The sequence below is a fragment of the Enhydra lutris genome, unplaced genomic scaffold (assembly GCF_002288905.1).
Source record: "Enhydra lutris kenyoni isolate GAN:26980312 unplaced genomic scaffold, ASM228890v2 scaffoldscaffold69, whole genome shotgun sequence".
Classification (NCBI taxonomy): Eukaryota; Metazoa; Chordata; class Mammalia; order Carnivora; family Mustelidae; genus Enhydra; species Enhydra lutris.
The window spans coordinates 4,770,793-4,788,619 of NW_019154153.1; the positions used below are offsets into that span (position 1 = coordinate 4,770,793).

The following is a 17,827-nucleotide window of genomic DNA, read 5'->3' on the forward strand; positions in this document are numbered from 1 at the left end:
CAGTGACAGAAATACACTGCGGGGTCAACTACTGAAAACAAGGGTGTTCTGAGCTCACTTGCAGGCTAAGCGGGCCCCATCCTCCGGGTCTTTTCCCTGAATTTGTGCAGCTATTGTATGGTGGAAGAGTTCTGGGGTCACCCGAAGCCTGAAAACACCATCCTTTGGGGCTCGGGAGAGAAAGACCCACCGCCTTTCTGACAGGTCAGCTCTTCACAGCTCTCAAGTGTGAGCCCACACGGGGCTGGTGCCCACCAGGGTCTACATCCCCCTGCTCATACTCAGTGTATTCTGAAAAGCTAAATTTTAAAAAAAGGAAACTTGAGCACTGCAAGACTTTCCTTCCAACAGCTCGGTTATGTATCCCTTCCCCGCTCCCCAAAATGCTCTTGACCAAGCAAATGATGGGAAGGCTGGGGAAGCGCTGCTCGCAGCCTGTTCTGGTTGAGGACGCATTTTATTTACTCGTGTCAGTTGAAATCATGACTGCGGCATGAAGGACTTAAGACCCCAGAGTAAGCTTTTGACACGAATGGTCGAAAGGCACTAGATGAGAAGTTGGCAAAACTAGGCCCCCGAGCTATACATCGGACCCACCACCTGTTTTTTTTTTTATGGCCAGGGACTAAGAATGGCTTTTATATTTTTATTACATTTTTTATTCAAGTATAATTAATATACCACGTTGTCTTAGTTTCAGGCATACAATATCATGTTAAACGGTTGAAAAAAGAAGCAGAATATTTGGTGACACGTGAAAATCGTATGAAATTCAAATTTCAAGGGTCCATAAATAAAGTTTTATTGGAACAGAGCTGAGCTCATCTGTTTACATGCTGCTTGTGGCAGCTCGAGGGGCAACATGGTGTTGAGCGGTCATGGCGGTGCTCACAGCCCACAGGATCTGGAATCCTTACTCTCTAGCCTGTTACAGAGAGTTTGCTGAGCCCTGCGCCAGGCAATGGTGTGCACTGGGGTTCGGCAGTATCTCTCTTGGGACCTACTGACAAGGGGCTGAGTGCAGTGGGCGTGAGGACGAGGGGCAGATAAGAGGAGCTCCAGAAGGGCCTTCCCCTCCTGCCGTTGCACCTGTCACTGGGCCTGCTCCGAACGCACACACAGCACCCTGGCATAGCTAGGGGCTCTGCTGTGAAGCCACAGGCTGGTGCCTTTCCACTTTGTCTCTGAAGGTTCTCCGCCATGTCTTACCCAAGTCCCTTATGATGCTGTCGCCATTTCCCACAGTCCTGGGAGTTACTGAGTCGGAGAGGGGAAACAACCTCCGGGTCTGACGGCAAGCAAAGGCCAGAAAGGGAGCGAACCCAGGACATCTGGCTCCCAGCAGAGTTTGGTCTAACGCCTCCTTCCAGGGAAGAGTACACAGCCTCTTTTTCTGCCCCTTAACCCAAGACCCATGCCATTTGGCATTCCAGGTGGGCAAGACTCTTACCTGCATGTCCCTCCTGGCGATGAAGCCCTTGCCTTCTGTGTCGCAGGTCTGAAAGAATTCCCATGCCTTGCTCCGCAGTGCCACCTCAAGGGGACCCAGGCAGGCCCCACTCTCCTTTGCATCCTGGCCAGGTCTCTGGTGTCTAGAGACCACTCTCCTGTCAGGGGTAGCCATCCGGGTTTGTCAGTTTCTTCAAGTCTTTGCAGAACCTGAACACAGAAGATGAAAGAGACAGTGGTGTGGTGTGGATGGAGTGAGGGTGCCCGCCTCTCTTAGCAGCCACCTCCTCATTAGCAGCTCAGGACAAAGGGGAATGTGCTGTGATCACAAAGAGATTAGCTAGCCCATCAGAGAAAGAAGAGGGGGGAAAAGAAAACAGAGTTTTCCAGATTGAAAGGAGGTGGGTGGGTAGAGGAAGCCTGAAAACAATTTCTCCCCATTTAAACTGACAGCGACGAAACAGATCCTGCTAGACGAGCTACCATTTATTGAATGTTCACTCGGAGGCAGGCGCCAGGCCTCGGTCTCCTATACACATTTTCTCACTTACTTCTCACATCCTTCTGAAATAGATATCATCATCATCCCGTTATTGATGCTCAGACATTGGAGTGACTTGACCAGGGCCAAAGAGCAAGGTAATGCAAAAAAGGAGATTTAGATCCAAGCTTATTGAACGTGTATTTGCTCTTAATCCTATATTGTCCTGACACTTCAGCACTCCCAAGGGTGGACAACCCTCCTCACTCAGATGCAGCATCTTCTAGGTCATTCACAATCAACAAGCTCTTGGTGAGCCCCTAGCTCATGCTGCAGACCTCCTCGGGGTCCGTGAGCCTGCAGATGAGAGCTGATGGATGGAAGTGTGCCAGGTCCGCTAGGAGCTACCTGTTCTCCTGGACTTGCCAGGTGTAGTTGGGGGACACCCAGGGCTGTCTCCAGCCAACACAGAATCACAAATCCTATGCACTGATCTGATTTTGAAAGCCCCTCCAGGAGTCTTTTCAAGGGGTGCATTGCGATATGATGCTGTAGAAGAAGGTTTGCAGAAACCTGCGTCTGGTCTGGACTCAGCTCCTTAGGTGACCTTGAACAAGTCAGTACTTGTCTGGTCTCTGTTTCCTCATCTGTGTAATGACAAGACTGGACCTATTTGTATTTAAGGTCCCTTCTACCTCTGTCTGTAAGTTTATGAAATTTCAACTGAAGAAATTTTTCTTAATACAAAAATTGGGTTAATATGATGAAAGGCAATATCACAATCCTTGGAGTTTTCTATCTCAAGACTTTCTGGAAGTAGGCTAGGTCCACATTTTCAGTACTTGATAGTATTTGAATGTTAAAATTAAAACACAGATACACACTGTAATGCACTTAGGGGAAATGCAGAAAATGAAGTTCTAAATTGTGTCTCTTGTGCCATGCTCAGAAAAAAGATGGAAAAGTCACTGTATTAGCAGGGGAATTTGTCTGATTATCTGAGCCCAGGGGTCTGGCTCAGTTACACCATAAGTCCAAAATAATCTATGATTTCAGTCAACATTTTCCACCTGCCAGATGTGTCTGGGCTGTGGGCCCAGAACTAGAAGATGACTCCTGGTCTTAGGGATGCACTGTGTGAAGCAGAACCCAGATAAGGTACAGCCGACTTCTCCTTCTCGTTCCATCTGGCAGGATGATGGGCTCCCATCGGACTCCTCTGACCAGCCACCCCACTCCTTGGGAATTGAGTGTTTCTCTTCATCCCTACAAAGTGTGAACTACCCATTACCTAATCATAGACAGATTTAACATTCTTATTCTCTCTTCCCCAGAGGGAACTAACTGCCTTAGTTATCAGTCCCAAGAGAGTGGAGTTGTTTCTGTTCAGCTTATGTGTATTGCCCAGAACATCTACGTGCAACTCTGAGCTTAGGAAGGGCTTTGGGATAATAACAATGGTAACATCTGAGCTTCTCTAAATGCATGCGCAGAGCTGCCTATGTCTTTCTGCTGCCTAGCCAGGACTATCTCAAGGTTTTTGCCATCCAGTAGTCCCTACCCCATTGCCACCTGCTGTTCTCAGAAGACTGGACTAATAACACCTCTCATTCCTTGAGGGTTTTCTCTTGTCAGCCCCTTAACATACTTTATCCTGATAGAACCTGATATCCCTCTGTAAGGTAAGTATGATTAAAATCCTCATCCTCATCATACAGATGAGGAAACTGAGTTTGGGAAAGGTTAAACAACTTGGATCAAGGTCTAGTATAGTTAGAGACCTTATGTACTATACCACATTGCCTTCCTATCATGGGTCCCAGCTATGGCCTTACTCTTAATGGTCTGTCACCAACAGATAATAACCTAAATCACCTCCCAGGGACATGTTCATCATTTTAACATTTATCACTCATTCCTTCACTCATCCATTCATTTTTTCACTCATTCATTCTCATCTATTGATTACCCTGTAGCAGGCTCTGAGCCAACACTGAAAAATGGAAACACAAAGAAGACATGGTACCCCCTGTTAATGAATGAGCTTCCAATGGTGGGATTTCAGTCACAGTAACTGGCAGTAAAGGAGGGTATTTGGGGTTAGATCCGATCTCCCTCAAAATAAGACTACATAGCAATGTGAGCTTAAGTAAGCTCCTGAGCCATTATGGGCCTGGCAATTAATAGGGGTGAGCAGTCAGTTCTACATCTGACTGTATCTGGCTCTCTGCCTTCCCTGACCCATGTCACAGATGATGCGTGGCATGAGACAGCCAATCTAAGAGTTCCAAAGCACCAGCTGTAAGCAATGCCTAGACGGGTACCAAGTCTTATTTGATGTTAACCCCAGTTCCTAGCCCAGAATAAGGTAAATAGTAGCTCCTTATCGATTGTCTATTGAATAAAGGAAGACCAATTTTTGGCTGAATTCTTTGCAAGGAGGCCCCAAAACATTTCTATTTCATTCAGAGAGCTCTATAGGTGAGATTTTTATCTCATAAAGATTAAGTTCAGACTTCCATTTCCAGAAAAGGTGGAGTAACAGGGACTGAATTTACTTTCCCAACTGAAATAATAAAAAATCCAAACAAAATAGATTTTTAAAAAATGCTTTTGAAGACAATGGCCATCAGGCAATGAAGGACAATGAGCCTTCGGTAGGGTCAGGACTAGGCTGAGCTAATGACTCTCGGTACCTGTACTTGCACAACTCTGTGAGTGTCTTCTTAAGGTTGAGACACCTAAGATTTAAAGAGATTTAAGGAGAAATCCATTATGAAAACCGTGCATCAGAGAGCAATTATCTTCTTAAGTTTTGTACCCTAGGGCCCTTACTCATCTCACCCTAGCCCAAAGCCTGTCTTGTGACAGAAGGGAAATAAACAAAAGGCACCCTATTATTGCCTAGAGAGTTTTCAGGCCAGGACACAGGAAGGGGAAATCCAGGCAGAGTCTGGCAGATTCTCCAAGTTGAGGTAACCCAACTATATGCTGCCCATAAGAAGTATAGTTTAAACATTATGACACAAATAGGTTAAAAGCAAAAGTCTAGAAAAATATATACCACATTAATACTATCCAAGAGAAAGTTTGCATATTAATATCAGGCACAATCTATTTTAGAACAACGAATATTAATGAAAATTTAAAAATAATTCACAATAATAAACAAGTCAATTCATCAATAAGATAATAATAATCCTAAATACTTATCACATAAAAACAGGGCTTTAAAATGCATGAAGCAAAAACGGGTAGAACTGCAAGGAGAAATAGACAAATCCACAGTCCTACTCAAAGACTTTAATATCTCTCTATCAATAACTAATAAAACAAGTAGATTGAGATCAGTAAAGATACAGAAGTAAACAACACTGTCAATCATCTTGACCTAATTGACATTTGTAGAATACTCTATCCAACAAAAGCTAAATACACTTTCTTTTCAAGTACACATGCAGTATTTACCAAGATGGTCCATATCCTGGTCCATAATACAGTTTCAATAAATTTTAAAGGATTCAAGTCATATAAGCTATGTACTTTAACCACAGGGAATGGCATTAGAACCAATAACAGAAAGACCTCTGGAATATCCCCAAGTATGTGAAAACTACATAACATATTCCTAAATAACTCGTGGGTCAAAGAAGAAACAGAAAGGAAAATGAAAAAGTATTTTGAACTAAGTGAAAATAAAAGCACAATATATCACATTTGGTAGGTTATTGCTAACATAGTACCCAGGGAAAAAAATTATCTAGACACAAGTATTAGAAGAGAAGAAAGATCTCAAATCAATGACCTCAGCTTCTACCTTAAGAAACTAAAAAAAGAAGAGCAAATTATACGCAAAGTAAGGAGAAAAAAATACTAAGAGTCTAGGCAGAAATCAATGAAATAGAAAACAGAAAAACAATAGAGAAAATTAACAAAAATAGAACCTGGTTTTTAAAGATCAATAAAGAGAGAAGACACGAATTATAATAGCAGAAATTTGAGAAGTGACACATTGCAAATTCTATAGACATTAAAAGGCTAAGAGAATGTATGAACAATCTTATGGCAGAAAATTTGACAATTTAGATGAGATGGACAAATTCCTTGAAAATCACTAAATATCAAAGCTGAGTCGAGAGGAAATAGGTAGGGGCGCCTGGGTGGCTCAGTAGGTTAAGTCTCTGCATTCAGCTCAGGTCATGATCCAGGGTCCTGGGATCAAGCCCCGAACTGGGCTTCCTGCTCAGCAGGAAGCCTGCTTTTCCCTCTCTCATTGCCCCTGCTTGTGTTCCCTCTCTCACTATGTCTCTCTCTGTCAAATAAATAAATCCTTTTTTTTTAAAAGAGGAAATAGGTAAAATGGGTAACACAACTAAAGAAATTGAACAGACAGTGACAACCCTTCCTACAAGAAAACTCATGGCCCAGATAGATGGCTGTATTGAAGAACACTACAAATATTTAAAGAAAAATTAATACTGGTTCTATGCAAACTCTCCAGAAACCAGAAAAATATGACATTCTTCCGAACATACTCTATGAGGCGAGGATTACCTGCTACCAAACCTGGACAAAGACATTACAAGAAAAGAAAAAGACAGGCCAATATCTCTCATGAACACAGATGCAAAAATTCTTCAGGAAATTTCAGCAGATTGAATCTAACACTCATATATAAACAGAATAAATACATCCTGACCAAGTGGAGTTCTAGCCCAGCAATGCAAAAATGGTTTAACATTTGAAAATCAATAATGTAATTCATCATCTTAAATTAAAAGAGATAACCCTTATGATCATCTCAGTAGACGCAGAAAAAGCATTTGACAAAACCCTACATCCACTCCTGATGGGAACTCTCAGAAAACCAGGAATAGGAAGGAGTTTGCCCAACCTGAAAAAGGACATCTACAAAAAACAACAGCTAATACCTTACTTAATGGTAATAAGCCAGATGCTTTCCCCCATGATCAAGTAAAAGACAAGAATGTCTACTCTTAACGCTTCTATCTAACACTATGTTGGAGATTCTAGCCAGTCTGTTGAGGCAAGAAAAGAAATAGAAAATGACCAGATTGGGCATGGAAAAAGTAAAATTATCTTAATTCCCAGGCGACATGATTGTCTATGTAGAAATTCTGCTGAAATTCACAAAAAATTGCTAGAACTAATAAGTAAGTTTGACAAGGCTAAGAGTTACAAGCTTCCTCTACAGAAATCAATTGATTGATTTCTGTACAGCAGAAACAAAAACTTAAAATTGAAATAAAAATATCATTTACAATATCATAAAAAATACGAAATACTTAGGGATATAGCTGACAAAAATGTATGATATCTATATACAGAAAGCTTCAAAATATTGATGAGAGAAATTAAAGCAGACCAAAACAAGTCAGTAGATATTCATGTTCATGGTTTGGAAGACTCAGTACTATTAAGATGTCATTTCTCCCTAAATTCATCTCTAGATTTATCTCAATCTCAATCAAAATCCCAGCAGGCTTTTTATAGAAATTGACAAGCCAATCTAAGATTCATATTGACATGCAAGGGGCCTAGAATAGCCAAAACAATTTTGAAAAAGAACAATATTGGAAAACTAACACTATCTGATTTCAAAACTTATTATAAATCTATAGTAATAAGGGCACTGACTATGGTACTGGCACAAAGGTAAGAAAAAAAGATAAATAGAACAAAATAGAGAATGGAGAATCCAGAAATAGACATATATATATATATGTAACTGATTTTTGACAAGAATGCAAAGGCAATGCAGTGGAGAAAGGATAATCTCTCCAGCAAATGGGACTGGAATAATTGGATATCCATTTGCAAAAAAAGAATGTCAATGCGTATCTTATACCACATACAAAAGTTGGCTCGAAATGGATCACAGACCTAAATGTAAAGGCTAAAAATATAAAAATACAAGGAGAAAACAGCCTTGTGACCTTGGCTTAGGCAAAGATTCCTTAAGTACAACAGCAATAGCATAATATTTCAAAAAATTGATAAATTGGACTTCATGAAAATTTAAAACTTCTGTTGTTCCAAAGATACCATTTAAGTATAGATAGGGAAAAAATATTTGCAAAGCATGTATCTGACAGAGGATTTTGATCCAGAATACATGAAGAGCACTTAGAACTCATCACTGAGAAAACAAAGAATTCAACTTATAAATGGGCAAAACACGTGAACAGCCGCTTCATCAAATAAGATGTATGGATATCAGATAGCTACATGAAAATGTTCAACATCATTAGTCAGAAGGGAAATGCAGTCTAAAGCCATAATGAGACACTACTACACACCTATTAGAAGGGCTAAAATGAGGGGTGCATGGGTGGCTCAGTTGGTTAAGCATCCAACTCTTGATCTCAGCTCAGGTCTTGATCTCCGGGTCATGAGATCAAGCCCTACGTTGAAAAGAATGGCTTTAAAAAATGGCTAAAATGAAAAGACTGATATACCAAGTCTTAGCAAAGACGTGGAGCTCTTGGATGAACCATTCACATACCGTCGGTGGGAATGGGAAATGGTACAGTCCCTTGGAAAACACCTGGAGGTTTCTTTAAAAAGTCAGACAAACTTCTACCCTGCCATTTCACTCCTAAACAGTGACCCAAGAAAATATCCTGCCATGCCACTCCTAAATATTTACCCAAGGGAATAAAAAATTCTGTCCACACAAAGACATGAACGTTCACAGAAGCTTTATTTGTAATTGCCAAAAACAACACAAATACTCATCAATGGGCGGATGGGATGGGCGAGCAAACAGTCACATACACACATGATGGAACGCTACTCTGCATTAAAAGGAATAAACTATTGATCCACGCAACAAAATGGGTAAGTTGTGAAATTGATTATTTCAACTGTGAGCAAAAAAAAAAAAAAGTGGTATGTGAGCAAAAAAAGCCAGACAGAAAGAGTATGTAGTATTTGATTCCATTTATATAAAATTGTAAAAATTAAGACTAACTTATAGTGACAGAAAAAAGATAAGGGAGGGTGAATAAGGGTGAAGAGAGATTACAAATGGGCAAGAGGGGAGTTTTGGGGGGTGTGGATATGTCCACAGTCTTAAGTGTGATCATTTCATGGAAATATATATATATATGTGCATATATGTATGTGTGTACGTCTGTACCTACGTGTATGTATGTCCATATACAGGTATATGCATACACACATACATATCCATCCATCCATACATATGTACATACAAATATATATCAGAACTCACCAAATTGTATAATTTTTTTTTTTTTTTAAGAAAGAGCATGAGCAGAGTGTGGCAGAGCGGGAGAAACAGAGAATCCCAAGCAGGCTCCACGCGCTGAGCGTGGACCTGGACACGGAGCCCAACTCAGAGCCAAGGTGAGGCTCGATCCCATAACCCTGACATCCCGACCTGGGCCAAAACCCAGAGTCAGATGTTCTACCCACTAAGCCACCTAGGTGTCCCTCAAATTGTACACTTTAAATATGTAGTTTTTTGTATGTCCAAAGCTGAATAGACCTATTTAAAAAGAGAGAGAGAGATGATAGGGGCAGGTCAGTACCTTGTCCTATCCCCGGACTTGCAGGTCTAACCCTGCCTACTGTATTTATCCCCAGGAGCCCGATTCTTCCTTCTAAATGCAACTCTGACAAGCAGAAAATTAAGTAATTTCCCTGAGAAAATCTTCAGTCCCTTACTGTAGGGAGCTCAGTGGACTCTGCAAGTAAGAGGACGGGGCAGACCATTCATTCAGCCCCCTTTCTCTTACTCCTTCTCCCCTGGCTTGGCCTGTGATCTCTGCACAGCATCTGTGGGTTTTCCAAGGGAAACAGAAGACAAAACAACAGAAGGGCTTCTGCTTTTGTTTCAAAAATAAAATGGCAGCCGTGTGACTGGCTTGGCTGTTTCACACTTGGGTGAAGCCCAGCGCTGCTCTGGGCTCAAGGCTGCACCCAGCTTTCTGCCTCGAACATTTATTAGACCAATGGACAGTACGGCCATACAGGGGAACCGGTGGGGTAAAAGGAAAGGGAAAATGCCATCGCCATCACAAGGGGAACAGTTCGATCTGAACTTGCGGACCACTCTTCTCCCTCCAGAGTGGTTCCATAAAAGCCTGTATACACAGATGGAAATAATCCAGCCCTCAAACATTTCCAGGAACATTTCCCAGATTTCCGAAGTCATTCTAGCCGCTTAGTAACTGCTACAGTCGGAAAGGTCATAGATCAAACTTAAATCCCTCCTAGAGCTTCTGAGCTAATTTCCCCCTTACTCAGGACTCGGTGGAGATGGAGGGCAGCTGGTACCCCCCCACACACTGCACGCCCGCTGAGCCCTTGAAAGCAGCTACTAAATCACCCTGATCCCCCACCGAATCTTTCCTGCAGCAGGCAGTTGGGAAACTGAAAGCACAAAAGGCATCTTGGGGATCCGCTGGAATCTCTGTAATCATCCCGGCTTCAATGGAGGTGTTCTCCATACACCCAGGGTCTCAGCCATTCACTCGGAGTGGGCAGAGTCAAAAGAAGTTTGGGGGGGCGGGGGGACAAGCAGGTGTCAAACTGCAGAGGGCGCAGGAGGGGCACAGATCAAAGCACCGAGTTCTAAGATGCATAGAGTGTCAGGGTTCCCGTCGCAGCCCATTTCAAGCTACCAGCAATCAGCCCTCACTGAGAAGAAATTGTGAGGCTAATGTTTCTGCACACGGTGTCCTGATATTCTGAGTCCCCAGGACTGTCTGCACAGGCGATGGGAGCTAATGTCTCCTTAGGCTCTGTCCCCCCACCTCCCTCTTGCCTGAAACTTAAGGGGCACGGTCCACTTCAAATGCATCTTTTTAAAAAGATTTTATTTATTTATTTGAAAGAAAGAGAGTAGTGGGGGCAGAGGGCTGAGGGAGAAGCAGAATCCCCATAGAGCAGGGAGTCCGATGCTGGACTCAAACCCACGATCCTGGGATCATGACCTGAACCAAAGGCAGATGCCTAACCCACTGAGCCACCTAGGTGCCCCCTTAAATGCATCTTAGTACTTGGGGAAAACATACTGTGACCAAACCTCAGGGTTTCATAGGTGGCCTGCCCGTTATCCATGTGCGTGGCCCTCCCCTCCTCCGCACAGCTCTAGGCAGACCCTCTGGTGGGACCAGGACAGTGAGGCAGGCAAATGGCTCCTTTTGGTGGGAACAAAGAAGCCGCTTTGCAGGACCCCTTTCACCACCGCACGTGCTCAAGACTAAGGATTTAAAGCACAAGAACCAGAGCAGTCTAGAAAGGGCATCTTTCCTGTGCTGCATGCCTTTGTTACCACTTCTTGGACACAGTGCAGGGGGCCTTTGCACCAATCCCACCCCTTCTCCAACTGGCCTCTTATTGTGGTGGATAAGAACACAAACTCCAAGGCCAGGCTGCCCACAGCACGAGCTACATGGCCACAGATACGTTTCTTAAGCTCTCTATGCCCTGCTTTCCCATCCGTAAGATGTTAGCTATGGTTATTATTTTTTTTTAATTTTTTTTATTTCTTTTCAGCGTAACAGTATTCATTGTTTTTGCACATTTTTTTTTTTTTAAGATTTATTGTTTAGGGGCGCCTGGGTGGCTCAGTTGGTTAAGCGACTGCCTTCAGCTCGGGTCATGATCTCAGAGTCCGAGGATCGAGTCCCGCATCAGGCTCCCTGCTCCATGGGGAGTCTGCTCCCTCTGACCTTCTCCTCTTTCATGCTCTCTCTCACTGTCTCTCTCTCAAATAAATAAATAAAATCTTTTAAAAATTAAAAAAAAAGATTTATTGTTTAGTCATCTCTACACCCAGCGTGGGTCTTGAACTCACAACCCCGAGATCAAGAGCTGCGTGCTCTGCCAACGAAGCCAGCTGGGTGCCCCTGATTATCACTCCTATTGTGGAACTCAGGGGGCTTGCTCCCCTCCAGATCAGGAAGCCCGTCCATCAACCAGTGGCTGCCAGAGCTGGGTGGGACTTAGTGGTGTAATGTCACCCACCCAAGGTTACTGGGAAGGCCACTTGCCTCATCTGCCCACATAAAGGGGCAGGTATACGGAAGGAAGCGGCTTTGGGAGTGCCCTCTTACCACTCCGCTGCCTGCTGTCGCTTATGCAACAGCTCTATCCTGCCTCCTCTTCCCTCCAATTAGGTCCAATTTCCTTGTTCTCGCCGTAAGGGAGACAGGGAATAGCTGTCTCCTACCTCCATAAAATAACTCTTCCAGGTCTGGACAACTATTATTAAACATCCTCCTTCACACGTCTCTTGCTCTATTATAAGATACATGAAAGGCCCCGATAATGGTCTGAGGTCTCTGTGAGATGGTTGCTGTTCACCCCAATTCCTCTAATAATTAGTGGTTGTAAACCACTTTGGAGATAAAAGGCATTTTATAAGAGCTAAGTCCTATTATGATTAGCTTTCCAATATTTCCTAGCTGATGCTGATGGACACATGAAAGCCAAACACTGCCCCAGCGTGACAGCAGGTGGCTAATTAGATGGAGTTCAAGGCGGCTGGTGTATATTAAAGAAACTGCTGCAAAATTTAACAACATTAAAAAAGTGCCTGCTTTCTTTCTAGCACAAACAAGCTCTTTTCAAAGGCTGTCAGGGTTGATGCCTGCGAGACAAGGGCCCGGTGAGGACCAAGAGCTCATCGACCCTCTGGGCCTGGAAGAGAAAGACACAGTGATGACACCTACTTTGTGTAAAAGCCCAGTGGTGTCAACAGGAGGCTAGGGACCCTGCCTCATTGTACTAGGTTTGGCTATCCTTCTGTGATATGAGCAAGCGAAGTAATGCCGTCCCCGCTTTGCAGACGAGGAAGCTGCAAAATGGGTTTTAGAGGCGGATGGCAGCAGGTACAGTGGGACAAAGTTGAGGCAGAAGTGATGGGGGGGCGGCGACACTGTTGATGCCCCGCCCACATCCCCTGGGATATTTGTGCCCTTCCCCTCAGCGTCCGCATGCCTTTGCTTCTAACTCCCTGCACCTGTGCCTCTTAGAAGGCCGGCCCTTGGGCTGCGGCCCTGGCTTTGCCCACACAGAGCCAGAAGGGTGAGGGTTCCCTGGTCACCTCGAAACAGCGGGAAGCCAAGGACGGGCTGGAGGAGAGCGTGAAAGCCCAGTGGGGACTAACTCTGAGCTGCGGTTTACAGCTTAGATCACTTCTGTGGGACCAAGCTGAGGCTAGAACACCACCTGACACTGCCCTTGGCCACTTCTCCTCTCTTGTCCTGCTCCCCACCCTTTACTACGTTGTCCCGGGAGCATTGCCTTAATTCCATCAGCTTGCATGTGGGTCCCCCTCTTAGGATCTGCTTCTGGGGAACCCAGACTAAGATGACTCTGGACTCAGCATTCATGAGAACATTAAATACATTCTCCCAGGTCCCCTCAATTCCAAACCTTCCTTTCCAGACCTCCAACCTGAAATATCCATGGATCTCTGTGTCCCACCTACCCCCAACCCCGTCCCCCCACCACCAAGCCCCTTTACTCTCAGAGCCTCGGTATTCCTTGGGATTGTGATGTCCTAACTGCTTCTAGAAAAACTAACCTCTGGGCTCTCCATGAGTCCATGGAAAGCCCTGAACCAGGCAGATGGTGTGAGAGATACAAAGATATATTTAAGACTATCCCTTTCCTCAGTGAATTTACGATTTTGCAGAGGGACAAGATACAAATACAGGAGGTAGATGATGAGAGCCACGTGGGTGTACGCGAAGAAAGTTGCCTGAACAAGCAACTCTGAGAACACCGTTCCCCCAAAACAAGGCGACTGTCCACAGCACTTCACGCCACCCAATTCTGGCTTTTTTATTTCATCTTACATGTTCAAGAAAACGGAGGTCAGCTCTGGCAGAGATAATCCGAATGAGTGGGTAGCTCAAAAAAGCCCAGCTTGCATTTAACTCTGGTCTGCATTACTTTTTTAAAATAGTACTTCCTTGGGGAACAGCTTCAGAGAGGTCAAGTAATTTGTCTTAGGAAAACAGCTAATTAGCGACAGAGTGTGAATTCAATCTTAAGCCTGCCTGACTCTTTAAAACCTCAGTTTCTCTACCTATGAAATGGGACCAATGATCCCACCTTACCGAATTGTGATAAGAATTTAAAAAAATATGTATATATACAGAGGGTATAAAAAAATCCAGTATAATAAGCAGGATGTAGTAGGTGATAAGTATTATTACTTATTATTACTTTAAGTATATAAGTATTATTCTCAGAGGTAATGTTATTGAACCTCAGGGTATGAATATTTTTATATGCATATTTTATATTTTTTATTTTTTAAAGATTTTATTTATTTATTTGACAGACAGAGATTACAAGTAGGCAGAGAGGCAGGCAGAGAGAGAGGAAGGGAAGCAGGCTCCCCGCTGAGCAGAGAGCCCGATGTGGGACTCGATCCCAGGACCCTGAGATCATGACCTGAGCCGAAGGCAGAGGCTTTAACCCACTGAGCCACCCAGGCGCTCCTATATGCATATTTTAAAGGCTCTTAATACAGACTACCAAACTGCTTTCCAATAGATAACTAAACCCCCCAAAACCTCAAACACAATTAAGCAAGGCATGACAGCATCGCCAAGGGGACCTGACCATGCCTCCTTTTTGCTTTCAGGATAAATCTGACATCAGCACGATGACCACCACCTCTTTACAGACCTCTTCTCCCACCTCCCTCACTGCATTCGCTGCCCTCAAATGATTTCCTATCCTCTCAGCAGCGTAATGCCTCAACATCTTCAAACATACCATTTACTTGCCTGGCATGCCCCTCCCCTTGTCTACGCTAAATCCCACGAACACTGAAGAGTTCCATTTAAGGGTCACCTTCTCTGAGCATTCAGCTTGACCTCGGCACAGTCTTTAATACTTACATGCTCTTCCTCAGGGCTTCCAGAGCCTCCTAGACTCAGCCTGCTGCAGGAATTAGTCATGTAGAGATTTTCTTGTTAGTGCTCCTCCATCCCTCTCTTTCTCTCTCTCAACCTCTCTCTCTCTCACCACCTGCAGATGCCTTGGAAAGAATGGATCACATCTCATTCCCTGCACTTAGCAAAATATCTGGCTCACTGGCAAAGCTAAATGGATGAACATCTACAAAGAATAATTTTTTAAAAATGTGAGCCCGTGTTCTCGTTTCTGATTTAAGCTACAGCAGAAAAGAAAACCAAGGGCCACGGTTCCATGCACCTTCTACCACAGCCACTCCAAGAGCTAAATTCAAACATTTTCTCCCAGGTCACAGTCCTGCAGGAATCATGATGAGTTTGGATAGCATAGTCTTATCGTGAATTTTAATGGCTGGTAGAAAATGAAGGGGGAAGAAGGACAATGATGAATCCTAACTGCAGAGATAAGCCTACCTTGCAACTTGGCCAACGGTTCCTAACCTTGCTTCCTCACACCTCTGCGTGAGTTCCTTCTCTATTACCCATTCTTGCTCTGTCTCAAGCTTCTCTATCAAGAGGCTGGCAGGAACCACAGTGTCCTAAAAGGTTCTGAGCAGGCATCAAAAAATTTGATTCAAGTGCTGGGAAAATGGGTTCATTTCTCTGAAAAGGTACAAATAACCGTTTCTTACCCATTCCAACGGAGGAAGGTCAGATGAAACACAAGATGTGAAAGTGAATTCCAATGCTATATACAAACACAAATATATCCTTATCATCGTGAGGGGAGAGGTCAGAGAGCAGAGGAAGGAAGCAGAAGACAGTGGGCATGCTCCACTGGGGCGTCGGCTCCTGTGAGCGACTGTGGAACAGCAAATCACACACACAGACCACCAAAGGTTCCAGGCTTTTCTGCCCTATGCAAAAGAGCTAGAACAAATGACAAACTTTCTCCTGCAGAGGCATTGCTCAAACAAATATAAGTGATATCTACTTATTTCACCAATTCCCTCAATGTCGGAGAACTGACCTCTGTCATCTAGGTTTTAAGGAATGGGGTACCCGGGGTTCCTCTGTGGCTCAGTTGGTTAAGCGGCTGCCTTCAGCTCAGGTCATGATCCTGGAGTCCCGGGATGGAGTCTTGCATCGGGCTCCCAGCCCCATGGGGAGTCTGCTCTTCTCCCTCTCAGTGCTCTCTCTCACTCTCATTCTCTCTCTCTCAAGTAGAAAAATAAAATCTTAAATAAAAAAGAAATGGGGTACCCATATCCCTGATGAATACGGATGTAAAAATTCTCAACAAAATACTAGCAAAGCAAATTCACCAGTCCTGTTAAAAGGATCAGACACCATGATCAAGTGGGATTCATCTCTAGGTTACACAGATGGCTCAACATATGCAAATCAATGAATATGATACATCACATCAATGAAATGAATTATTATAAAATCATATGATCACCTCAGTGGATGCAGAAAAAGCATTTGACAAAATTCAACATCCATTCATGATAAAAACTCTCAAAAAATTGGGTATAAAAAAAGCACCTCAACATAATAGAGGCCATATATGAAAAGCCCACAGCTGACATCATACTGGCTGGTGGAGGGTTGAGAGCTTTTTCTCTAAGATCAGGAACAAGACAGGGAGCCCATCCTCACCACTCCTACTCAACACAGCACTAGAAGTTCCAGCCACAGCCATTAAGGCACAAAAAAAAATAGGTAAAGGGGACCCAAACCAGAGAGGAAGAAGTAAAATCATGTGTGTGTTGATAACATGATTTTACATACAGAAAATCCTAAAGAGTCCACCAAAAAACTGTTAGATGGGACCAAAAAATTCAGTAAAGTCGCAGGATACAAAACAATACACAAAATCCATAGTACATTTATACACTAACAACACAAATCTCGAGGGTGTTACGCTGAGTGAAATCCATCAGACGGAGGAAGACAAATACTGTACGATCTCTCTTATAGGTGGAATCTAAAAAGATAGAACTCATAGAAGCAGAGAACAGACTGGTGGCTGCCAGAGGTGGGGAACGGGGGTGGGGGAGGGGGCATGGGTGAAGGGGGTCAAAAATCACAAATGTCTAGTTATGCGATGAACAAGTCCTGGGGATGTGACGTACAATACAAGTGTAATGTACAATATTGCATATTTAAAAGTGGGTGAGTGAGCGGACCTACAAGTTCTTATCACAAGAAGAAAATTGTAACTCTGTGCTGTGATAGGTGTGAACAAAACTAAGTGTGCTAATCGTTTTTCAGTTATACCTGTATGACATCATTCTATTGTACGCCTTAAACTTATGCGATGTTATATGTTCATTAACATACGTATTTCAAGAAAACTGGAAAAAAAAAAAAAGACGAAAGAAACTGTCCCCAAGAAGACTTGAGAGAAATGGCCTGTTCTGAAGACTCGGGTTTTCTCATCGAAGCACTTGCCGATGATTCCCACGGATACTAAAAACAGGAGCAGCGGAACCACCCCAGGCCTGAATCCAGGGGCCAAGGGATGCAGTCTTCCCACCTTTGGTTTTTCTCACTCCCCTCGCGGGTCCTGACCCGGCAGAGGATGTGTGACTGACTCCTCACGTCTGGAGGGCACTTGCTCCTGGAGATCTGAATCCCACCTGGAGACACACAGAGATGAATCACACCTTGTATTCCACCAGGGGGCCCCAGTGGAAGGGCAGGTTTTGTGCTAATTTGGGGAACATTGGAGGAAATGCCCCTCCCAGGAGAGCTACCAGTAGAAAGCAGGCCTAGTTCCATCTTTTTCCAGGTTTTGGAGAGGAGGAGAAGTGGAGGGGTAGCCATGGGAAGTGTGTTTAGCGGCCTGAGTCTGGACACTGTGTCCAGCCAGGGAGGGCAGAGCCTTGTACATGGGAAGGGGTAGCCTAGAGCTAACCAGATAGCCCCTCTCAAAGCCCGAGCTCTCAGCAGTGCTCTTGAA

At 43.9% G+C, this 17,827-nt stretch overlaps 1 protein-coding gene across 10 annotated transcripts in view; it reads right to left on the bottom strand.

Moving 5' to 3' along the window:
* LOC111159838 (calcium release activated channel regulator 2A) overlaps nt 1–17,827 on the bottom strand; it is a 129,114-nt gene that overhangs the window by 80,145 nt on the left and 31,142 nt on the right. For 8 of the 10 annotated variants that reach the window (XR_002641429.1, XR_002641431.1, XR_002641430.1 and 5 more), the window contains one exon: nt 1,451–1,659. Coding sequence is in view for 4 of the 10 variants with exons in the window: in XM_022522479.1 (XP_022378187.1) it covers nt 1,451–1,624 (174 nt within the window). In the remaining 6 variants the exon portion in view is untranslated. Of the gene's footprint in view, nt 1–1,450; nt 1,660–17,827 lie in introns of those variants that run through there. The other 2 variants (XM_022522482.1, XM_022522481.1) reach the window with 2 other exon arrangements.